Source organism: Bos grunniens, chromosome 4 (genome assembly GCF_055505025.1).
Source record: "Bos grunniens cultivar Pamir isolate PY7600 chromosome 4, Bosgru_T2T1.0, whole genome shotgun sequence".
Lineage (NCBI taxonomy): Eukaryota > Metazoa > Chordata > Mammalia > Artiodactyla > Bovidae > Bos > Bos grunniens.
Genome location: NC_141168.1, coordinates 37,987,413 through 38,012,910, shown reverse-complemented (window position 1 = coordinate 38,012,910; position 25,498 = coordinate 37,987,413). Strand labels below are relative to the sequence as shown.

At 40.4% G+C, this 25,498-nt stretch overlaps 1 protein-coding gene across 39 annotated transcripts in view; it reads right to left on the bottom strand.

Moving 5' to 3' along the window:
* The window catches only part of LOC147373953 (uncharacterized), a 133,314-nt gene that overhangs the window by 94,554 nt on the left and 13,262 nt on the right, over positions 1 to 25,498 (bottom strand). For 14 of the 39 annotated variants that reach the window (XR_015162287.1, XR_015162260.1, XR_015162258.1 and 11 more), the window contains one exon: positions 19,943 to 19,982. The exons of 7 other annotated variants lie outside the window; for them this stretch is intronic. Coding sequence is in view for 4 of the 32 variants with exons in the window: in XM_086395971.1 (XP_086252097.1) it covers positions 19,943 to 19,982; positions 23,509 to 23,536 (68 nt within the window). In the remaining 28 variants the exon portion in view is untranslated. Of the gene's footprint in view, positions 1 to 7,776; positions 7,874 to 10,452; positions 10,474 to 13,109; positions 13,683 to 19,731; positions 19,826 to 19,942; positions 19,983 to 23,508; positions 23,572 to 25,498 lie in introns of those variants that run through there. 18 more of the 39 variants (XR_015162264.1, XR_015162270.1, XM_086395971.1 and 15 more) reach the window with 10 other exon arrangements.

Here is a 25,498-nt window from a genome sequence, read left to right as displayed (position 1 = left end):
AAATTAAGAAGCCTGTGCAGCACATAATTCACAGTTGCATTCAAACACCTTGCAATTAAAATAGCAGCTGTACCTGTCAAATTTTTAAAATACTTTATACACACACACACACATATAATATGTAAATCTGAACTGCATTTTTTTGGTAGAAACTCAAAGTCAAAACTAAGAACACTGATGAAGGGCAATACAAATTTTTTCTCTACTGCTTATCATCAACTGAGTTTAGAGATGTTTGCTGCTGCTGTTGCTGCTGTTTAGTTGCTAAGTCTTGTCTGACTTATTGCAACCCCATGGACTACATACAGCCTGCCAGGCTCCTCTGTCCCTGGGATTGCCTAGGCAAGAATACTGGAGTGAGTTGCCATTCCCTTCTTCAGGGGATTTTCCTGACCGAGGGATCGAACCTGTGTCTCCTGCACTGGCGCGTGGATTTATTACCACAGAGCCACCTGAGTAGCCCAGAGATGTTTGAGTCATTGAAAAATTACTTTGTGAATCAAATTCAGTGTCCTGCAAATGGTATTAAACTTTTGTGTGAGTAATCTATAACTTGTTTGCACTGTATTCAAAATGTTAAACAACTGTAGTCTTTAAAATCTCAATATTCAACTTCTTTTTTTCTAATTGCAGTTTGAAAACAATACTTGCAGACAGGAAGTTGTTGACACTCACATCTACTAAAGCTACAGAGGAACTGAAGAAATTGACAATGATAGGCCAAAGGGGATATAAGATTTAATTTTGAGGTTCTGCAAATATACTTTGGAATAGCTTAGTTTGTAGATAGAATGTATTAATTTTGCAGCATCTAAATTTGATTATCACTGTAAAGAATCATAGATACAAATTAGTTTTTCCAGTGAAAATCAGTTCTGATAGGTAGCAAAAGAAAAAACAGATAAACTATACCAAAATTAAGAACTTCAGTCCATCAAAGGACACAACCAATAAAGTAAAAAGGCAACTCAAGGAATGGGAGGAAATATTTGTAAATCATCTGACAAGAGGTTAATATCTAGACTATACAAAACACTCCTACAATTTAACAACAATAGAAATAAACAAACCAATTTTAAAATGGGCAAAGGACTCAAACAGACAGCTCTTAAGAGAATATATAAAAATGGTCAAAAAGCACATGAAAAGCTGCTCAGTATAGACCTAAGCAGACATTTCTCCAAAGAAGACATACAGATGGCTAAGAGGCACATGAAAAGATGCTCAACATCACTAATTACTAGAGAAATTAAAATCAAAACAGAACGGCCATCATCAAAAACTCCACAAACAGTAAGTGCTGGAAAAGGTGTAGAGAAAAGGGAACCCTCTTACACTGTTGGTGGGAGTGTAAAGTGATATAGCCATTAAGTCCCCATAGTGGAGGTTTGTTATAAAACTAGAAATAGATCTATCCTATGATCCAGCAATCCCACTCCTGGGCATATACTCAGAGAAAACCATAATTACAAATGATACATGCACTCCAAAGCTCATTGCAGCACTATTTACAAGAGCTAAGACAGGGAAGCAACCTAAAAGTTCATCAATAGAAAAATGGATAAAGAAGATGTGGCACACATCAACAATGGAATATTACTCAGTCATAAGAAAGAATGAAACTGCCATTTGCAGAGATCATGGATGGACCTAGAGACTGTCATCCAGAGTAAAGTAAGTCAGAAAAAGAAAATCAAATATTGTATATTAACATGTGTATGTGGGATCTAGAAAACTGGTACAAATGCACTTATTTGCAAAGCAGAAATAGAGACACAGACATAGAGAACAAACATATGAACAGCAAGTAGGGAAAGGGGCTGGGATGAACTGAGAGACTGGGATGGACATATATACACTACTATGTATAAAGGAGATAACTAATGAGAACCAACTGTATAACCCAGGAACTCTACTCAATGTTCTGCGCTGACAAAGGGGATGTATGTATACATGTGGCTGATTCAGCTTGCTGTACAAGCAGAAACTAACCCAACACTGTAAAGCAACTAAAAAAAAAAAAGATGCTCAGCGTAACTAATCAACAGGGAAATGCAAACACAAATCACAGTGAGATACCACCCCATACCTATTAGGACAGCTACTATCAAAAACAAAACAACAGGTATTGGTGGGGATACCGGAAGACTGGAACACTTATGTACTGTTTGTGGCTGTATAAAATGCTACAGCCTCTATGGAGAACAAAGTGGCAGTTTCTCAAAAAACTGAAAATGGAACCACTATATAATCAGCAATTCCAGTTCAGGATAATACTCAAAGGAATTTAAAGTAGCGACTTCAAGACATATTTGCACTATGTTCATAGCAGTAATATTTACAATAATCAAAATGTGGAAGCAAACCAAGTATCCATTGGTGGATGAATGGGCAAACAAAACGTGGTATATATGGCAGGATAATAGTTCCATATATATATAAATGGAATATTATATGTATAATATATATAAAACAGAATATTATCCTGCCTTATATATAAAACAGAATATTATCCTGCCCTAAAAAAGCAGAAAATTCTGATACATAGTACAACATAGATGAACCTTGAGGGCATTATGCTAAGTGAAATAAGCCAGTCATAAAAGGATAAATATTGTATGGTCCCACTTGTGTAACTTATCTAGAGTAGTCAAATTTAGAGCCAGAAAGTAGGATGGGGTTACCAAAGTCTGGAGGGATGGGAGAATGAGGAGCTATAATTTCATTGGTACAGAATTTCAGTTTTGCAAGATGAAATGAGTTCTGCAAGGTAGATAGTGCTGATGGTTACACCACAATGTGAATGTACTTAATGCTACTGAACTCTACTCAAATAAAATTAAAGAGTATTTGTCTTTTTATTATAGCTTTAAATATATATTAAGCACAAACAATTATACATATATTTTAGTTTTAGCTAAAAGTAAATCTGGAAACATTTCAAATTTCAAATATAGCTTCTTCTAGCAGGCAAAATATAAAGGAAGTATATGTAATAAGTCTATCCTGTATCCTAAAAGTCTGTGTTCTATCCTATTTTAAAAAATAAAAATACTTGTGGGTTGTGTTATCCTTTAAAGTACAAGAAAGAAAAAAAAGTTTGGTTATTCATTCAGTAACTTTTTGAATTCCTATAGATGCTAGGTTTAACACCTAAAAATCAACTACAGATAGTTTCTTCTTTGAAAGAACGCACTTATGCCCAGAAAAAGTTAAAATACATTTTTTAAATGTCTATAAAAAATGGTTAAGAAGGTAAAATTTATGTATGTTTACTCACAATTTAAAAATGTCCAAAAAACTCTTAAAGAAACTTTGAATGGAAGCAAGAGATAAAAATTCTGAGAATATTTGAGTTGAAATATTTACAAATATCAATATAAAGGAAATTAGAATTTAACGTTTTCTCCATTGAGCAGAATTTCTTCTACATTTACTTGCATGTTATATATGTAAAAATAGTATTTTTTAAAATTAAAATATAGACAGCAGTATGTAGAGAAGAGCAAAGTGAAGGTGTGAGCAATTTTAAATTTACTAACTATAAAATGTACATTTGAAGATGATTACTGGCAAGTTTTTTGAAAAAAATATTTAAATCATTTAAAATAGTAAGTTTTTCTCACAGTCTCTTCAGCACGTGGTGCTGGGAAAGTTAGACAGCTGCATATAAATCAATGAAGTTAGAACACTCCCTCACACTACATACAAAAATAAACTCAAAATGGTTTAAGCACTTAAATACAAGACATGAAACCATAAAACTCATAGAAGGGAACACAGGCAAAACATTCTGTAACATAAATCATGCTAGTGTTTCCTTAGGTCAATCTCCCAAGGCAACAGAAATGAAAACAAAAATCAAAATGGGACCTAAACAAATTCACCAGCTTTTCCACAGCAAAAGACACCATAAATAAAATGAAAAAACAAGCAACAAAATGGGGAAAAAAACTTGCAAACTATGCAACCAAGTGCTTAATTTCCAAAATATACAAATAGTTTGCACAACTCATTATCAAAAAAAAAAACAACCCAATTGAAAAGTGGGCAGAAGACCTAAATAGATATTTCCCCCAAAGAAGCCATACAGATGACAGGCACACGAAAAGATGTCCAACATCATTAATTCTTACAGAAATGCAAATCAAAACTGCCACCTCCCACTGCTCAGAATGGCCATTAAAAAGTCTGAAAATAATAAATTCTGGGGATGGTGTAGAAAAAAGGGAACCCTCCTACACTGTTGGTAGGAATGTAAATTGGTACAGCCACTACGAAAAACAGTAAAAAAGCTAAAAAGAGAATTGTCATATGACCCAGCAATCCCACTCTTGGATATACAACTAGAGAAAATCATATTTCAAACAAATACATGCACCCTTAAGACTTCCCTGGTGGCTCAGATGGTAAAGCATCTGCCTACAATGCAGGAGACCAGGGTTCAATCCCTGGGTCAGGAAGATCCCCTGGAGAAGGATATGGCAACTCACTCCAGTACTCTTGCCTGGAAAATCCCATGGATGGAGGAGCGTGGTAGGCTACAGTTCATGGGGTCACAAAGATTTGGCCATGACTGAGCAACTTGACTTTTATGTTCATAGCAGCACTAATTACAATAACCAAGACAGAAACAACCAAAATGTCCTTCAACAAATGAATGGGCATAGTACATATAGAAGATGTAGTACATATATACAATGGAATATTACTCAGCCATTAAAAGAATGAAATAATGCCAGCTGCAGCAACATGGATGGTCCTAGAGACCATCATATTGTAACAGGGCCACGAGGCTAATACTGTTTGATGAATGATTTCTAAGCAAAACTGTTTTTCTCTTCTCCCTGAGTTGCTGGGAACTAAACTCAGCATTCTTTGTTACTGATTAATGTGGGCAGGCCTTCATGCTGTTTTGCTTGTTCCTCTTATCTTAACCCCAGTTGCAAGACTTTTCTTTACACTTGCTTCTTCCAAGAATGGTTGATTTCAAGACGCTGGTTGGCTACCCATTTAATTATTGGCAAATCAATAGATTTCTTTTTCCTTTACTCTCAATACTGTGTTCTCATTCTCATCAGCATCAGGGACAAGGACAGAATTTTCAGTAACAATGCTAAGTGAAGTAAGTCAGAAAGAGAAAGAAAAACACCATATGATATCACTTATATGTGGAATCTAAAATACGATACAAATGAACTTATCTATAAAACAGAACCAGACTCACAGACATACAGAACAGACTTGTGGTTGTCAAGGCAGAGGAGGGCGGGGAAGGAATGAATTGGGTGTTTGGGATTAGCAGATTCAAATTATTATATAAGAATGGATAAACAATAAGGTCCTACTGATAGCCCAGGGAACTACATACAATATCCTGTGATTAAACCAAAATGAAAAAGAATGTATATATAACTGACTCACTGCTGTACAACAGAAATTAACACAATATTGTAAATTAACTATACTTCAATAAACCAAATGTTTTTCTTAAAGTAAGTTTTTCTTTAAAAATAGAGTTATCATATCACCCAGAAATCCCACTCCTGGGCATATATCAAGAAAAGATGAAAATTCTAATTCAAAAAGATACATGCATCCCTAAGTTCACAGCAGCACTATTATAATAGCCAAGACATGGGAGCAACCTAAGTGTCCACTGACAGGAATGGATAAAGATATGGTACATATATACAGTGAAAAAGTACTCAGCCATAAAAAAGAATGAAATGAATGTGTATATGTATGCATAACTGAATCACTTTGCTTTACACCTGAACTATATTTCAATTTTAAAAATTAAAAGTAAATGAAAAACCCTTTCAGAAAACTATCAGTGACAGAGAAGGAGATATGACTGAGTAGCAGATTAAAGTAAGTAAATAGGTATTAAAAATAATTATTTTGCTTACATTATTTCAAATGCTTAATAAAGAAGGTGTTGTAAAATTTGCTTTAATGGACATGGAAATGTTACTACATTTTGTAGAGAAAATTTTACTTTTTCTTATTTTATTTTTTAGTGATTTTTATAAACTCTTCTAAAAAAAAAAAAAAAGAAAAACGTATGTATTTTTTTGGCTGTGCTGGGTCTTAGTTGCTGTGTGGGCTTCTCCCTGGTTGTGGTAATCCGGGGCTACTCTCCAGTGTGGTACTTGGGCTTCTCACTGAATGGCTTTTCTTGCAGAGCACAGGTTCCAGACGCGTGGGCTTCAGTAATTGCAGCTCCCAGGCTCTAGAGACCAGACTCAGTTGCTATGGAACAGGGTCTTAACTGTTCCACAACATGTGGAATCCTCCCCCATCAGGCATGAAACTCATGTCTTCTGCATTGGCAGGTGGATTCTTTATCACTGAGCCCATCAAGGAAGCTCAAGAATTTTGTTTAAAAAAATAGTTTTTATAGGACTATTTTAGAAGGCTATCAGCATCATAAAATCTGTTGAGGGCCAATAAATAAATATTTATTTCAAATTATATAATTCATTCCTAGTAGACTTTCTCAGTCTCGAAAATATTCAAGCTTAGATGATAAATGGTACACTTAGCTGTTGATAAAGATCGAATTAATATTTGGTATTTCCCAGCAGTCCAGTGGTTAAGATTCCACATTTGCAAAGCAGGAGGTGGGGTAGGGGATTCAATCCCTGGTTGGAGAACTAAGATCCTCCAAGGCATGAAGCCAAAAACAAAGAAACGAACAGAAACAGAGAGCTCTGTATGCTTTCTGTAAGGGGAATGACCTCATTTGAAAGAGTGTGGCTGGGTTTACTTGATAATTTCAGAGGTCCCATTTTACAGGGATGTATTGCTTGAGTTAACTTTCACTGCAAAATCTTAAATAAATAGAAACATAGATAAACAAACTTGGTATTTCCCTATCTGGTTGTTAATCCTCAGTCCCTCCACAGAAGTCACTGTAGAAAAGGAGGAGAAGCAGTGGTCGTAAATGTGATGCATGGGTGCCCAGCCACATGAGGACACTGATGAAGCAGTGTTCAGAGACCAGTGTTCTTTCTGGAAAGGCCACATCTCCTTGTGACTCTGTGCATGTCGATGGCTTGGCTCAGGCTAGCGTGCGATGACTGGGAATTCTTTCAGTTCCACTTATGGCTGACTTCAGAACAGTCGAAGCCTCCAACTCTGGGGGGAGTGTTAGCTGCCTATCACTTGTAGGCAGCTGTGGGAAGAATGCTGTTTTGCTCTCACAGCTTGTTTTCCCCTTTCATCTGATTCTTAGCGAGGACAGCAAACAGGGACTGTAAACTGCAGAAAGCATCCACGTTCCGCACATCCCTCGGGGGCCTCTGGTTCATGAGCTCTGGGCACAGGCAAGTGATTCCGGATCCATATTCCCAGACTGTGTATCCAGAGCCACAGAGGCAACCATGGCGTGACTAAATTCTTGGATTCATGCAGCTTGTGAAGTTCCTTGGATTCCCTACCTCTCCCTTACCGTGTATCAGCTTCACTTTGGGTTGCTAATTATATACCTTTGATTCAGTTTCAGGATTTCATGACCCAAACTGTGGTTTCAACTACAGCAGGTAATAGAATTTATTTTACCAATGAATAAATAAAGATACCTGAGGACCTTATGCAAGACTGCATTACCTGAGTTAAGGCAGATTCTGATAGATTCTATTATTGTAGGCCAGATAGTCTAGCTTTCTTCCTTAGATGCTTCTGCAAGAGTGTTATACATTCTTACACAGGAGTGGCCATGTGACTCGCACTGACCAATGAAATAAGGACAGAAGTAATGTGTCTACATACTAAGCAGGAGCTTTAAGGGCCAGTATGTGGGTTCTCCATGTCTCTTCTCTCTGCCACAGCAATTGCCAATATTTCAGGTAGAGGCTGCTCTGCTAGCCTGGGTCCAGAATGAAGATGACATGGAACAAAAACCATAATAATGTGTCACAATAAATAGATAATGTGAGTGAAAAATTAACCTTTATCACTGTGAGTCACTAAGATTTGGAGTTGTTACTATTGCATAACTTAACCTATCCTGAGTCACACATAAATATTATAAAAATCAAAGGCTAGAAATAAATCTAGGTGCACATGGATATTTTGCTTATGGGAATCTCAAAGAAAAACAGGATGAAAAATGGAATACAAGACAGGCAGAACCACAATAATGTAGTCCATCTAACCCAGGCTTAGACAGGTTAAATGTTGGAGTCATGCCATTCTGGGTAAAATTGCCTTGTTTAGATAGATAGGAGAGCAAAGTTGTGCATGATTTGTTTGGGAAATAGATGTTTAATAGACTCAGAACTTGGCACATTTATATTTCTTATTGTAGAGAACCCCATAAGATAAATTATAGGTGACTGTGTTAGGAAAAGAAGTGTTTAAGCCCAAAAACAAAGAGAAAGGAATAAAAAGCTCCCCAGTATGGTGCAGTTTTCAACCTACATGTGCTAGAGGGGAAACAGGACTACTGTACAAGCCAGTTAGATTTTAAACTCTGCCCAGTCGGTTTGAAAAGGGTAGAAAACTGTTTAAGGAATAGGGGCTCTAGAGGTTTATTCCAATATTATAATAAAAGAAGCATCAGAAAGAAAGCTTTTTACTGCTACAGAAGGCACACAAGTTACTCTAAAACTAGAATTTAAAAATTTGATACAAACAGCTCATACAATTCAGTGTTACAAAACCAAACAATTCAATCAAAAAATATATTTATATATGGGCAGGTGTCTCAGGCAAATGATTCAACATCACAGTAATCCAAGTCTATGCCTCAATAACTGACACTGAAGAAGCTGAAGTTGAACAGTTCTGTGAAGATCTACAACACCTTCTAGAATTAATACCGAATTGGAGTGCAAAAGTAGGAAGTCAAGATATACTTGGGATAACAGGCAAATTTGGCCTCAGGGTACAAAATGAAGCAAGGCAGAGAACATTCTGGTCATAGTAAACACCCTTTTCCAACAATCCAAGTGATGACCCCACACATGAACATTACCACATAGTCAATGCCAAAATCAGATTGATTATGTTCTTTGCAACTAAAGATGGAGAAACTCTATACAGTCAGGAAAAACATGACCTGGAGCTCTCTGTGGCTAAGATCATGAGCTCCTTTTTGCAAAATCCAGGCTTAAATTGAAGAAAATAGGGAAAACCATTAGGCCATTCAGGTATGATCTATATCAAACCCTTATGATTACACAATGGAGGTGATGAATAGATTCAAAAATTAGATCTGGTAGACAGAGTGCCAGAAGAACTACGGACGGAAGTTCATAACATTAAACAGGAGTCAGTGACAAAACCATCCCACAGAAAAAGAAATGGGAGAAGGCAAAGTGGTTCTCTGAAGAGATTTCACAAATAGCTAAGGAAAGAAGAGAAGCAAAAGGCAAGAGAGAAAGGGAAAAATGTACCTAACTGAATACAGAGTCCCAGAGAATAGCAAGGAGAGATAAGAAAACCTTCCTAAGTATAAAGGACAATGTAAAGAAATGGAGGAAAACAGTAGAATGGGAAAGATGAGAGATCTCTTCAAGAAAACTGGAGATATCAAGGGAACATTTCATGCAAGATGGGCACAATAAAGGACAGAAACAGTAAAAACCCAACAGAAGCAGATGAGATTAAGAAGCAGCAGCAAGAATACACTGAAGAACTATTCAAAAAAGATCATAATGACCTGGATAACTCCAACGGTGTGGTCACTCACCTATAGTCAGACATCCTGGAGTGTGATGTCAAGTGGGCCTTATGAAGCATTACTACAAACAAAGCAAGTGGAGGTGATGGAATTCCAGCTGAACTATTTCAAATCCTAAAAGATGATGCTGTGAAAGTGCTGCATTCAATACACCAGCAAATTTGGAAAACTCAGCAGTGGCCACAGGACTGGAAAAGCCAGTTTTCATTCCAATCCCAAAGAAGGGCAATACCAAACAATATTCAACCTACTGTAGAATGGCCTTCATTTCACATGCTATTAAGGTTATGTTCAAAATTCTTCAAGTTAGGTTTCAGCAGTATGTGAACTGAGAACTTCCAGATGTACAAGCTGGGTTTCAAAGAGGCAGAAGAACCAGAGATCAAATTGCCAACATTCCTTGGATCATGGAGAAAGCAAAGGAATTTCAGAAAAACATCTACTTCTGCTTCAATGATATACTAAACCCTTTGACTCTATTCAGTTCAGTTCAGTCGCTCAGTCATGTCCGACTCTGCGACCCCATGAATTGCAGCACGCCAGACCTCTCTGTCCATCACCAACTCCCGGAGTTCACTCAGACTCATATCCATCGAGTCAGTGATGCCATCTAGCCATCTCATCCTCTGTCGTCCCCTTCTCCTCCTGCCCCCAATCCCTCCCAGCATCAGAGTCTTTTCCAATGAGTCAACTCTTCGCATGACTCTATAGATCACAACAAACTGTGGAAAATTCTTCAAGAGATGGGAATACCAGACAACATCTCCTGCCTCCTGAGAAACCTGTATGTGAGTCAAGAAGCAGTAGTTAGAACCAGACATGGAGCAATGGACTTGTTCCAAATTGGTAAGGAGACCGTCAAGGCCATATATTGTCACCCTGCTTATTTAACTTATATTCAGAGTACATCATGCAAAATGCTGAGCTGGATGAAGCACAAGATGGAATCAAGATTGCCAGGAGAAATATCAACAACCTCAGAAATGCAGATGATAATACTCTAATGGCAGGAACTAAAGAGCCTCTTGATGAAGGTGAAAAGAGGAGAGTGAAAAAGTTGGCTTGAAACTCAGTATTAAAAAAACTGGTCGAAACACTTCATGACAAATCGAAGAGGGAAAAATGGAAGCAATGATAGATTTTATTTTCTTGGGCTCCAAAATCACTTCATATGGTGACTGCAGCCATGAAATTAAAAGACACTTGCTCTTTGGAAGGAAAGCTATGACAAACTTAGACAGCATATTAAAAAGCAGATACATCACTTTGGGCAATGAAGGTCTGTATAGTCAGAGCTATGGTTTTTCCAGTAGTCATGTATGGATGTAAGAGTTGGACCATAAAGAAGGCTGAGCGCCAAAGAATCGATGCTTTTGAACTGTGGTGTTGGAGAAGACTCTTGAGAGTCCCTTGGACTGCAAGGAGATCAAATCAGTCCATCCTAAAGGATCCTGAATATTCACCGGACAGACTGATGCTGAAGCTGAAATTCCAATACTTTGGCCACCTGATGTGAAGAGCTGACTCACTGGAAAAAACCCTGATGCTGGGAGGGGTTGGGGGCAGGAGGAGAAGGGGACGACAGAGGATGAGATGGATGGATGGCATCACCAACTCGATGGACATGAGTTTGGGTGAACTCCAGGAGTTGGTGATGGAGAGGGAGGCCTGGCGTGCTGTGGTTTCTGGGGTCATAGAGTCGGACACTACTGAGCGACTGAACTGAAGGGAATGATATTCAATATCATATTAATAATAACCTGTAATGAAAAAGAATACACGTGTGTGTGTGTATATATATATATACACACACACATAACTAAATCACTTCACCTGAAACTAACATTATTTGTTTTGTTTTTACTGAAATATAGCTGATTTTACAAAATGTTAATTACTACTGTATAGCAAAGTGATTCAGTCATACATATACATTCTTTTTCTGTATTATTTTCCACTATGGTTTTTCATAGAATATTAAATACAGTTTTCTGTGCTATACAGTAGGACCTAGTTGTTTATGCATTCTAGATATAAAAGCTTACATCTGCTAACCCAAACCTCCCACTCTATCCCTCCCCCAATCACCTCCCCCTTGGCAACCACCAGTCTGTTCTTTGTGTCCAAGATTCTATTTCTATTTCATAGATAGGTTCATGTGTAACACAGTATTGTATATTGAGTCTATTTACATAAAAATGTTGATGCCTTGCTTTGCTGTTTCTGCAGTGGTAACTCCTCCTGGACAACTGGGAGGGGGGGAGGGGGGCCCATCTGGTGCCCTGACAAGGATCAGGGATGAGAGTACAGGGAGGTGGAGAAAACACCTTGTCTAATGCTTTGTAATACATCTCCTCCCACGTCTATCAGCACAGCGGCTCTTGCATCATCCTGCTCTTCTACCTTGTGGGTACAGTTTCAGCATGTAGGGGGAGGAGGGGATGTGATTGTATGGCACATTTGGGGAATCCTATGCCTGGTCATTTAACTCACAACATGCACAGAATTGAATGACTAGAGGGGTGAGCAGGAGTGACTGATATTTCTACAGGCAGTTTTCTAAGAAATGAGCACAGAACGAGGGAGACCCAGTGTGTGACCAGAAGGCATAGGGAGCTGGCAGGGGCCATCTGTAACAGGGAGAACAGGACGCATGGACAACAAAAGAGGAGGTCCAACAGCCTAAGGGGAAGGTACCAGCCCCACCTAGATTCTGCCCAGCAGTCAGAGCTAAACTGGGCTGACACTGGATGCAGGAAGGGGTGACTGGATAGGCTTCAACAGGGCAACCCTCCTACTTTAAGGTAAGATGTGAATAACTGAAAATTTGAGACCAAACTGGTGAGTTCTCCTTTCTTTTCCCTGTGACTCATGCAGACACATGTGGACACAGAGACACATAAAACCAAGGACTGATTGAAAAAATGACAGGAATGGCAGTCACCAAATGGCCACTTGTGAGATGAAAGAGTTGCGAGGGGAGGTATACAGACCCAAAGAACAGCCCACCCAGCTCTACTGGAGTAAAGATACAGGGCTGCTAGAGCTGGAAGAGAGGGGACAGATCTGTGAGGCAGGGAGGAACACGTATTGCCACCTGCCCTCTGTAGATAACCTAGAAGGAACTAAAGAAATTCTTCCCTGAAGTTTGAAAGTGATTCTAAATATAGATTTGGCTACCATCATCTGAGCTCTGCACAGTCCCCCAGGATAGTTTTCTGCACCCTTCTCCCCTGCTTCCCTTTGCTTTTGCCTCCAGAGCTCTGTACCTGTGATTCCTCCAGACTTCCTCAGCTTCCTGGAGACTTTGTCTGCAGGAGCACAGAGCTCCAGGTGTTTCCAGCCCTGTGGCTCTTAACCAATGATCAAGCGTGCACGTGTGTGTGTCTGTGTGTGTCTGTGTTGGGGGTGGGAAATGACTTCCTGGCCTCAACTGCTCAGGTCCAAACAGCTCTGAGGCTCATTTTATACTCCAGAGTTCTAAGGAATCAGGGTGCGGCCACCCTCCCCTAAGAATCCATCTGAAAACTCATCCTCACTTGCCTTCTCTACCTTCTCCTTCTCCTCCTACCAACACCCCTGCTCCCTTTGTGGTCTTTTTCTGGATGCAGTTCCTTAACAAATCATTTGCACCCAAATCCTTATCTCAGAGGCTTTTCCTGAGCAATCTTTTTTTTTTTTTTTTTACTTTGAGGTATAATTGACATACAACATTATATTAGTTTCAGGTGTATAGCAGGTATATAATTTGTATATATTGTGAAATGATCACCATAATCAGTCTAGTTTCCAGGGAATTTGACTCGACAATAGAGGACTAGTGTTTTTTTGCTGAAGCTTGCTGAGAGGCAGAATCTACAGGTCATCCTTGCTGCTAAGATAAAGTGATCTCAAGGCTGTTGGGTGGACCAGGCACCAGAGTGTGGGAGGAAGCAGTTAGGTCTCCATAGGATCTTCCAGTGACAAAGCTGCAGAAGATTCATCTAGGTACCTGAAGAGCATTGCAAACATTAGTGACATCCAGGATGATGGAGTGACAGCAGCCATCAGCTGGAATTGGGCACAAGGGACAAGCAAATGTGATGAAAATAAAGACATACATGGCTCCTCACATTCCCACCCAAGTGCGTTACCCATAGAAACACACTCTTCTTTCTTCTTCCTGATGCTGTCCAGAGATGAGAACACTAAGAGCCATGGAAAGTGAAAGAGAATCAATAGGACATAAGAGGAAGAGCTTAGGATAGGAAAGAGCTGGGAGAGGGAGCTATATATAAGCTTTGAAGTAATACTTCACTTCAGCTGAGCATTTAGCTGAATGAGACAAAGTATTAAAACAGGAGTGACTAGAAGGTTGTCCAAAGATGTCAGCTTTGTGGTAAATATCTTTGAAAAACATAACCTAAAATATCTCAAGTTTGGCAGCAGGAAAGAGTTTATCCCATCAAATGACCAAGATCTTGTTTGAGGATTACATTTAAAATGTGTTTAACCTTGGCAGAGACAGGCCAAGACAGAAGAGTAGAAAGACGCTGAGCTCACCTCTTCTCATAAGCACGCCAAATCACAACTATCTGCAGAACAACCATCACTGAAAAAGACCAGAACTACCAGAAAAAAAAAAATATTCTACAACTAATGACATAAAGGAACCACAGGGACTTCCCTGGTAGCCCAGTGGTTGGGACTCCATGCTTCCAGTGCAGGGGGTGTGGGTTTGATCCCTGCTCAGGGGAACTAGCATCCTGCATGCTGTGTGGCACAGCCAAATAACTAAATAAAAGAAGGAACCACAATGAGAAGGATGGGAGGGGTAGACTCACGATATAATCAAGTCTCATATCCCTGGGTGGGCAACCCAGAAACTGGAGAATAATTGTATTATGTTGCAGAGGTTCTCCTACAGGAGCAAGAGTTCTGAGCTCCATGTTAGACCCAGGGGTCCTGCACCAGGAGCATAAGGCTTTGGGGTCAGTGGGGCTTAATTTTGGGAGCCAGCCCCACAGGACTGGGGAAAAGAGAGACTTCACTCTTAAAGGGTGCTCACAAAATTTCATGTGCACTGGGACCCAGGGCAAAAGCAGTAACTTGATAGGAGCCTGGGCCAAAGCTACCTGCTGGCCTTGGGGAGTTTCCTGGAGAGGAAGGGGCAGCTGAGGCTCACTCTGTATAGAGACTGGCAACAGCCACATTTGGGAACCTTCTACTGCACAAACACTGCTGCTGGTGCCAACATCTTGCTTATTAATGCCAAGAACCAGCCCCACCTCATAGCCTGTAGGAACCAATGTCGGGATGCCTCAGGTCACACAACTCACTGGTTGGAGACCCAGCCCCACCCACCAGCAGAAAGTGAAAGTGAAAGTTAAGTTGCTCAGTTGTGTCCAACTCTTTGTGACCCCTTGGACTGTAGTCCACCAGGCTCCTCCATCCATGGGATTTTTCAGGCAAGAATACTGGAGTGGGTTGCCATTTCCTTCTCCAGGGGATCTTCCCGACCCAGGGATAGAACCCAGGTCTCCCGCATTGCAGGCAGGCGCTTTAACCTCTGAGCCACCAGGGAAGCCCACCAGCAGACATCCTGTCTAAAGAATTCCAAGCCCAAAGTCACTTCTAAACATGCTTCTAGACAGGGCCCTGCTCACCAGAGGGTCAAGACCCAGCTCCACCCGCTAGTAGGAAGGATAATAGGCCCTGCCCTAAAGAAAACCTACATTAGCTTCTTAAACAGCCTCATCCAGGCAGCAGACATCAGATGCAAGAAAACCGCAATCTCAAAGCCCATGGATCCACCCTGCCCACAGGAGGCCAGATCCTACCCAGGGACCAGCTGGGACCTGGCCCTGCCAGCCAGCAGGCCAACACAAGTTTCAAAACACTCCAGATGACATACCCAGCTGTGTCAGGAACTGGTTCCCCCACAGTGATCTGACACCAGCTCTTGGACCCCTTAACTTTGCAACCAGACCCCAGGGCCTGGTTCTGCCTTCCAATAGTCTAGCACTAACCCCAGGATCTGGCTTCAGCCGCCAGTGGGTGGGTGGACAATAGCCCTGGAGTCTTCTGGACCCTGACTCTGATCACCAGTGAGCCAGCATCTCTCCGGGCCCCCGAAGATTCTTCAGCTAGCCACCTCATGACCAGGCCCCACTAAACAGTAGCCAACAGCATGCACACAAGGCAGAACCTGGTAACCAACAGGGCTGTGGGCAACCAAGCTTACCAGAAAGCCCACATAGCCCACTATGACAGAAGGACCTACAAAGCCCTCTTAGGGGGACCCCTAGAGCACATAACTTAAGTGATAGGAAGCAAATGTGCAGCTGAGACTCATAGGACATCTCCTATAGACAGCAACTTCTCCCAGGTTGAGAAATGTAACTAACCTACCACATGCTGCTGCTGCTAAGTCGCTTCAGTCATGTCTGACTCTGTGCGATCTCATAGATAGCAGCTCACCAGGCTCCCCTGCCCCTGGGATTCTCCAGGCAAGATCACTGGAGTGGGTTGCCATTTCCTTCTCCAACACATGAAAGTGAAAAGTGAAAGTGAAGTCACTCAGTCGTGTCCGACTCTTCGAGACCCCATGGACTGCAGCCTACCACGGTCCTACCTTCCATCCATGGGATTTTCCAGGCAAGAGTACTGGAGTGGGGTGCCATTGCCTTCTCCATATATAGAGACAAATAGCAACTTAGCCAAAATGAGGCAGCAGCGCAACATGTTCCAGATAAAGGAACAAAATAAAACCCCAGAAGAAGACTCAAGGGAAGTGGAGATAGGCTATCAACCCAAGACAGTGTTCAGAGGAATGATTGCAAAGATGAGCCAAGAGCCTGGAAGAAGAATTGGTGCACAGAGTGAGAAGTTAGAAGTTTTTAACAAAGGAGTAGTAAACATACAGAACAACCAAACTGAGAGGAACAATAAAATAAATGAAATGAAAAATACAGACATAGTCAACTGTAAAGTAACTGATACAAAGAAATGGAGCAGTGAGCTGGAAGACAGTAGTGGAAATCACTGCTGCTGAACAGGAAAAAAAGGAGAAAAAAAATGGAAAAGAAATGAGGATAGTTTAAGAGACCTCTGGGACAAGATTGAATGCACTAACAATCATATTATAGAGGTTCCAAAAGGAGAGGAAAAAGAAAGGGCCTGAGAAATTATTTGAAGAGATAACAGCTGAAGACTTCCCTAACATGAGAAAGGAAACAGTCACCCAAGACCAGGAAGAGCAGAGCATCCCATACAGGATAAATCCAAAAAGAAACATATTGGAGACACACTGTAAGTAACATGACAAAACTTGAAGAGAGAATACTAAAAGTAACAAGGGAAAAACAATAAATAATATACAAGGGAAATATCACACAGCCCTCAGCAAATTATTCAGGAGAAACTCTGCAGGCCAGAGGGAAGTGGCATGATATATTTAAAACTATGAAAAGGAAAAACCTACAACCAAGAATATGCCATCCACCAAGGCTCTCTTCCATAGATGAAGTGGACAGGATAAAACCCCTAAAGGAAAACACAGGAAGAACACTCCGCATAAATCAGAACAATTTTTTTGTTTTGTATCCATGTCCTAAAGTAAAGGAAATAAAAGAAAAACAAGTGGGACCTAATTAAATTTTAAAACTTTTCACAGGAAAAGAAACCACTGACACCATGAAAAAATAACTTACTGAATGGGATAAAATATTTGAAAACGACATGACTGGTAAGGGGTTAGTTTCTAACATATATAAACGGCTCATACAATTGAACATCAAGAAACAATTTTAAAAATGGGCAGAAGACCTGAATATTTTCCCAAAGGGGAAATGTAGATAACCAATAGGCACATGAAAAGATGCTTGATATCATTAATCATCAGGGAGTTGCAAATCAAACCCACAATGAGATAACATCTCACACTTGTCAAAATGGCTATCACCAAAAAGACAACAAATAACAAATGTTGGCGAGGATGTGGAAAAAAGGGAACTGTAGCACACCGTTGATAGGAATGTAAATTGGTGCAGCCACCATATGAAATGGTATTGAATTTTCTCAAAAAACTAAAAATAGATATGAGCTAGCAATTCCAATCAAATGTATACCTGAAAAAAACAAAAGCACTAACTGGAAAAGACATATGCACCCCTGCCGGGAGCCGGCATATTGCATATTGAGTGCATATTGCATATTGCATACTGAGTGCAGCACTTTCCACAGCATCATCTTTCAGGATCTGGAATAGCTCAGCTGGAATTCTATCACTGCTGGGAGCCAGTGAGGAACTCCGCCCATGACAAAGGTCATGAGGAAGGAGGCTCGGCATACGCAAAGGCGGGATCGAGCCTCAGGAGTCCCCCATCTACCCCCAAAACCAGAGTCTGCTTACTTTCTGCTTTGTGCTTTCACCTACACCTTTGACTTTACGGGGGGCTGTCCCCCACTACCTCTCTCTGAAAAAAGAGTTAGCTTACAGCTCCAGTTAATAATTCCTGGGTGTGACAGTGTTTAACCTACAAACTCCTTTGGAAATCCTCTAGCCTGCCTGAATAGGTTTTTCCGGCCACACGTGATTGTTCAGAGCCTCCCAACTGTGAGAGGCAGATGTTCTAAACTGTATAAACACAGATTCTTTTGAGTAGTTAAAAGATTGATTAGAAATTGTATTGGTGAAGGGATTTTCACTTGTTGGGCCAATGTTTGCTGCAAAGTTTCCATATCCCTTACCTGCTGTGTCCCTGGCAGTGTATTGATTAATAGAATTGGTGTAAGTAGTAGCTTTAATGTTTGTAACCTGGGACCCTTGAGTTAATTCTTTTTCTTGTTATAGCCCACCACACCTTTGCCTTATAGGAATGCAACTTTATCTAATGCTTTTGAAGGGTGGCGCTTGACTTATCACCTTTAGAGAAAAATAAGTTTTCTGAAGAAAGGGTCTTAAAATGTTAACAGGCCTCCGGGCCAGAAGATGATGCAAATCACCTAAGCTTTTGCATATGATAAGTTTGCAGGAAGAAAGCCTTGCTTGCTGCATGACTCTACCCCTTCCCCCATTATCCTCTATGCATAACTTAAGGTATAAAAACTACTTTGAAAAATAAAGTGCGGGCCTTGTTCACCGAAACTTGGTCTCACCATGTCGTTCTTTCTCTTACCTTCTGGCTGAATTATTCAGCCTCTTTTCTCCACTGAATTTCCTCACTGAGCTATCCTCATTCTATTACTCTTTATATCCTTAATTAACGTTTAATTAAGCAATTGTTTCCTGATCTTCGCCTACGCCGTCTCTCCTTCGAATACCCTGGATCAGCTGGGGCTGGTCCCCGGCACACCCCCAACATAGCAGTGTTATTTACAATTGCGGAAGCAACCTAAGTGTCCATCAACAGATGAATGGATAAAGAAGACATGAGGTTATATACATACACACACAAACACACACACAATGGAATACTACTATGCAGCCATAAAAAGAATGAAATTTTGCCATTTGCAGCAACACAGATGGACTTGGAGGGCATTATGTTCAGTGAAGTCAGAGAAAGTAAAATATTGTATAATATCACTAACGTGGAATCTAAAAGATAGAAAATAGTGAATATAACAAAAAAGAAGCAGACTCAATGATAATGGAGAACAAATTAGTGGTTACTAGTGGGAAGAAGAGAGGGAGGAGGGGCAGTATAGAGGGAGGGAAGGGAAGTAAGAGGTACAAGCAATTAGGTATAAAATAAATTAAAAGGATATACTGTACAACACAGGGAATAGAGCCAATATTTTATAATAACCATCAATGGAGTATAACCTTTAAAAATAATTAATCACTATAGTGTACATCTGTAACTTATAGTGTTGAAAACAACTATACTTCAATAAAAATTTTTTTAAGTAAAACAGGAGTGACTAAAATAGCTGGGAGAGACAAGATCAATAACCAGTTATGTACTGCTGAAAAGCCCATATGGGAGCTCATAAATGGAAAAAGGATCTGTTAGGAAAATAATTTCATCTTTGCACACATCCCCTTTGTCACATACCTGGCACCGTTGTCACTCCCCATTTAAAGGTAGAAGATACTAAAGTTCCAATGGCCTTGCCTTCCTCAGCTCCTTTACAACTTTGGGAGAAACCCTTATGAGAGGAAACCCATCCTATTAGGCAGGATAGCCTTATCTAAGAGCCATCCAAAACCACACTTATGCCACGATTGATAAGTATATACAAAATAGATAACAAACGAGGACTTACTGTTTAGCACAGGGAACTCTACTCAATGTTCTGTGGTAACCTAAATGGGAAAGAAATCCAAAAAAAGGAGATATACATATAAAAGATTCATTTTGCTGTACATAGGAACTAACACAACATTGTAAAGCAATTACACTTCAGTAAAAAATTAAAAAACTAAACAACATTTATGATGGGTAAGTCTTCTCAGATCTCTTTCGGTTTTTTTCTTAATAAAAGACAGAACCACCTGGAGAAATTCCCTTTCAGCTGAGGTGTGTGTGTACAGAAGTGAGTACAGCTGCTGGGCCGGGGAGGGGCTCAGGACAGAGAGGTCACGAGGGGATGAATACATCCTGCTTGTGAACTTTCAGCCGCAGGGTGCCCCCTGCTAGGCTGAAGGACCACCTTCCTAGATCACAAATATTGGGCCTAAAACCTTTGAGGCCAACTCTGAGTGACTGCAAAGCCTGTGAAGTTCTGAATTGTTCACCCACCTGGTCCATAGAGGCGGGGACTGCAATTGCTGAGAATGTATCCTTTCATCTTCTCATTCTAGGCTGAGGGAGCTAAACTCATGACTGATTAGAGGAACTGCTTAGTCCAAATCAACCCTGAAATCTCTGCTTTTGTCCTTTAGTGCCAAAATATAAGCTCTCCTGGATGTCCACCTTTCTCTATAGCACATCTCTTGATGATTTCAAGTGATTTTACTGTTAATCCATTTATGGCTTATGGAGATGGTTTCCTCTTTGCTCCCACAGCCATTTTCAAATAAGAGGACCATCTCTCAAAATGAAACCAAACTTGGCTCCTTGGCAACTCACACCATTGGAGTTATCACACCTGACCTGTCAGGCACTCAGCAAACTCCTCATGGTCTCTCCTCTCATTTACTAAAGATGTTGAAATCTGATTGATAATCTTTAGCTCCATGCAAAGTTCTGCATCCTGGATGACCTCAAAATCTGTTGGGAAAACTTATCTAATAAATCTATTCCTTAGATCTTTGATCTCTTAATCTCTAATGACCATCTCTTCCATTCTTCTCCAGCTACCATCTCCCAAAGTCATGGTATTAGATTGAAGAGGGCAATCAACAGACCCACTCCTCTCTTCTAATTAAGTTCTATACCAACTAAAATACAGAGAGAAAATGACAGATAGAAATGAATTTATCTTTACTGCAGATAATAAGAGAGATTTTGACTTAGCTAAGTGGCCATTGTGGGACCTAGACTAGAAAAGATATACCCATTTGAATGCAGAGTGCCAAAGAATAGCAAGGAGAGATAAGAAAGCCTTCCTTAGTGATCAGTGCAAAGAAATAGAGGAAAATAGTGGAATGAGAAAGACTGGAGATCACTTCAAGAAAATGAGAGATATCAAGGGAATATTTCATGCAAAGATAGACACAATAAAGGTGAGAAATGGTATGGACCTAACAGAAGCAGAAGATATTAAGAAGAGGTGGCAAGAATGCATGAAGAACTGAACAAATAAGATCTTCACGACCCAGATAATCATGATGGTGTGATCACTCACTTAGAGGAATGTGAAGTCAAGTGGGCCTTAGGAAGCATCACTATGAACAAAGCTAGTGGACGTGATGGAATTCCAGTTGAGCTATTCCAAATCCTGAAAGATGATGCTGTGAAAGTGCTGCACTTAATATGCCAGCAAATTTGGAAAACTCAGCAGTGGCCACAGGACTGCAAAAGGTCAGTTTTCATTCCAATCCCAAAGAAAGGCAATGCCAAAGAATGCTCAAACTACTGCACAATTGCACTCATCCCACACACTAGCAAAGTAATGCTCAAAATTCAAGCCAGGCTTCAACAGTATGTGAACTGTGAACTTCCAGATGTTCAAGCTGGTTTTAGAAAACGCAGAGGAACCAGAGATCAAATTGCCAACATCCATTGGATCATCAAAAAAGCAAGAGAGTTCCAGAAAAACATCTGTTTCTGCTTTATTGACTAAGCCAAAGCCTTTGACTGTGTGGATCACAACAATCTGTGGAAAATTCTTAAAGAGATGGGAATACCAGACCACCTGATCTGCCTCTTGAGAAATCTGTATGCAGGTCAGGAAGCAACAGTTAGAACTGGACGTGGAACAACAGACTGGTTCCAAATCGGGAAAGGAGTACATGAAGTCTGTACATTGTCACCCTGTTTATTTAACTTATATGCAGAGTACATCATGAGAAACGCTGGGCTGGAGGAAGCACAAGCTGGAATCAAGATTGCCAGTTGAAATATCAATAACCTCAGATATGCAGATGACACCACCCTTATGGCAGAAAGTGAAGAAGAACTAAAGAGCCTCTTGATGAAGGTGGAAAAGTTGGCTTAAAGCTCAACATTCAGAAAACTAAGATCACGGCATCTGGTCCCATCACTTCATAGCAAATAGATGCGGAAACAATGGAAACAGTGACAGACTTTATTGTTTGGACTCCAAAATTACTGCAGATGGTGACTGCAGCCATGGAATTAAGACACTTGCTCCTTGGAAGAAAAGTTATGACCAAACTAGACAGCATATTAAAATGCAGAGGCATTACTTTGCTGACAAAGGTCCATCTAGTCAAAGCTATGGTTTTTCCAGTCGTCATGTATGGATGTGAGAGTCAGACCATAAAGAAAGCTGAGCAGTGAAGAATTGATGCTTTTGAACTGTGGTGTTGGAGAAGACTCTTGAGAGTCCCTTGGACTGCAAGGAGATCCAACCAGACCACCCTAAAGGAAATCAGTCCTGAATATTCATTAGAAGAACTGATGCTGAAGCTGAAGCTCCAATACATTGGCCAACTGATGGGAAGAACTGACTCATTTGAAAAGACCCTGATGCTGGGAAAGAATGAAGACAACAGGAGAAGGGGATGATAAGAGGATGAAATGGTTGGATGGCATCATCAACTCAATGGACAGAGTTTGAGAAGACTCTGGGAGCTGGTGATGGAGATGGAAGCCTGGTATGCTCCAGTCCATGGGGTCACAGAGAGTCGGACACGACTGAGTGAGTGAACTGAATTGAACTCAGCTGAGTACGCACAAGTTCTTAATAAGGAAGTCAGAGAAGCAGATCAGGATGTATACCTACTGAGCAGCAAAGGAGATACGGGAGAAGGAGTTGGGTACTTATGTTTAATTTCTACTTCCCAGCTCCTCCAGAGTTGAAAGAAAGCCCAAGAGAGATCTACTTTATATGAAAGGAAATGACAAATGTGGAGGGTAAGTATCCCTCCCACCTGCAGCTTGGACCACATCATCATCCAAAATTGCTTCATCCCCCAAATCACTAATTTGAGCCTCCTACTCCCTAGCCAACTACAGTGTACCCTCTTTGGAACTTACAGTGTTACAACGTTCTTGTTCATTTTCCTTCTATTACAATGTATATTTCTTTCTAAGCTCTTACTAATATTCCCTGCTACCTCGCCCCTCTGTATTTTCTTCATATGTCTAGCAAAAGTTTAACCCTGTAAGATTCTGGGTTGTTTTGCACCTATATTCAAATTGCCAAATCCTCCCGGAGAAAAGCAACACAGAACTTGGTATCATTTAAAAATGGCAACTCACTCCAGTATTCTTGCCTGGAAAATCCCATTGTCAGAGGAGCCTGGAGGGTGACAGTCCATGGGGCTGCAAAGAGTCAGACACAACTGAGCACACGTGCCCAAAATACATGGCCATCAGTCTCAAGACTCATATGCCCTCAAGACTGACCGGCAGTACTGACACTTTTCTCAGATCAAATCATTCCCCTGCTCTCAACATGCCTATTTAACTCACTATTGACCCGGGGACTTGTACAGAAACTAATCCCTATGGCCAGGGATTTTTATTTTGGTCAGCCAAAACCTAATTGTGTTATTTCATTATCATTTTGCAGCTTATTACATTCAATAGTTACATGCAACACACCTGTAAAGTCTTCTCTGGCACTGGGAGTTTCATTTGCACTTTCTGTATCAGAATCAATCACTAAGGTTTTGTGTCTTTTTTTTTTTTTTTTGGTCTAATAGTAACATCATCTGAATCAGAACTATATTCTGAAGAACTATCATCTTCTGAAACACTAGTGCATTTGTCGCTTGGACAATCTAAAAAATATCTGCATAAAATTCACCACGAAATTCTTCATTCAAAATTTCATGAGGCGGCATTTTAAAAAATTTTATGGTAATAAACTTGCATTTATAATACACATAATTTTGGGAGAAAACCTAATGGAGCAAAATGTGAATGATAACGACAATCATAAGTTGTATAATGAATCCTTTGTCAATTTTAAGCTCTGACAGCTTTGCTTGGTGATGTTAATGGTATCGCTCTCTAAAAACTTACTAATATGTCTCCACTCAGTAACATTCAAGTAACATGTCTCCAGACAATAATATGCTTTAAAATCATGCCTCACTCTATACTTTGGTTATAGCCTTTTGGTTTTCAGCAGATGAGACCATTTCCTATGTTACTGAGAACTGTGAACCCAGACAGGTCCTCCTCCAACTTCCTGATATGAAATCAACATAATCTACCCACATCTATACTCATCATCAGAACAGTCCCTCCTCCTGTATAGAGCATACACCTTCTCCTGTGCCTTGGCCCCTATTTGTTCCTGATATCACCATCAGTCCCCACTAGCAAATATTCCTTTTCCCTCTGCATATTCAACCAGTCCTTACAAACTGGACCCTTATCAACACCATTCTGCTGCTGCTGCTGCTAAGTCGCTTCAGTCATGTCCAACTCTGTGCGACCCCATAGACGGCAGCCCACCAGGCTCCCCCATCCCTAGGATTCTCCAGGCAAGAACACTGGAGTGGGTTACCATTTCCTTCTCCAAGGCATGAAAGTGAAAAGTGAAAGTCAAGTTGCTCAGTCGTGTCCAACTCCCAGCGACCCCATGGACTGCAGCCTATCAGGCTCCTCCGTCCATGGGATTTGCCAGGCAAGAGTATTGGAGTGGGTTGCCATTGCCTTCTCCCAACACCATTCAGATGTGCTTAAGTCTCCTTTCTCTGAAAAATAACTTCCCTTCAGCAGGATGTGATTGGGGGAGAAACACAGGGACTTTTAAAATTCTTATAATATCCTTCACCTGAAGTTAGTTGTGAGTCCATGGCTGTTTATTTTATTCTTTATACATAGGCACTTTTGTATGTATGAATTTTTCACAATTACAAAAGGAAAAGCAAACCAAACCTTCTCAATATCATTTTTGTATCCCATCATATTGTTATGCCATAAATTGCTCTTTTCTTTCACAAGCAGACTTCTTGAAAAAGACACCTATGTCTTCTGACTCTGCATTCTTAATTTCCAATCTTTCCTGAACCTATTCCAGGTTGGATGCTTTGTCCCACACTCTTCTTCCCACCCTCTGCCCCAATCACTCCTCTGAACCAGCTCTGATAAGGTCAACAAGGACTTCCTTTCTTCAAACACTGGATGCTGTTTAGACCTTATCTTAAAGCACAATTCAGCAGTCTTCCTAACTGCTACTAACCACTTCCAATTTCTTTCAATTCTTCTTCCCCTCGCCTGCATTGCTGCCATGCTC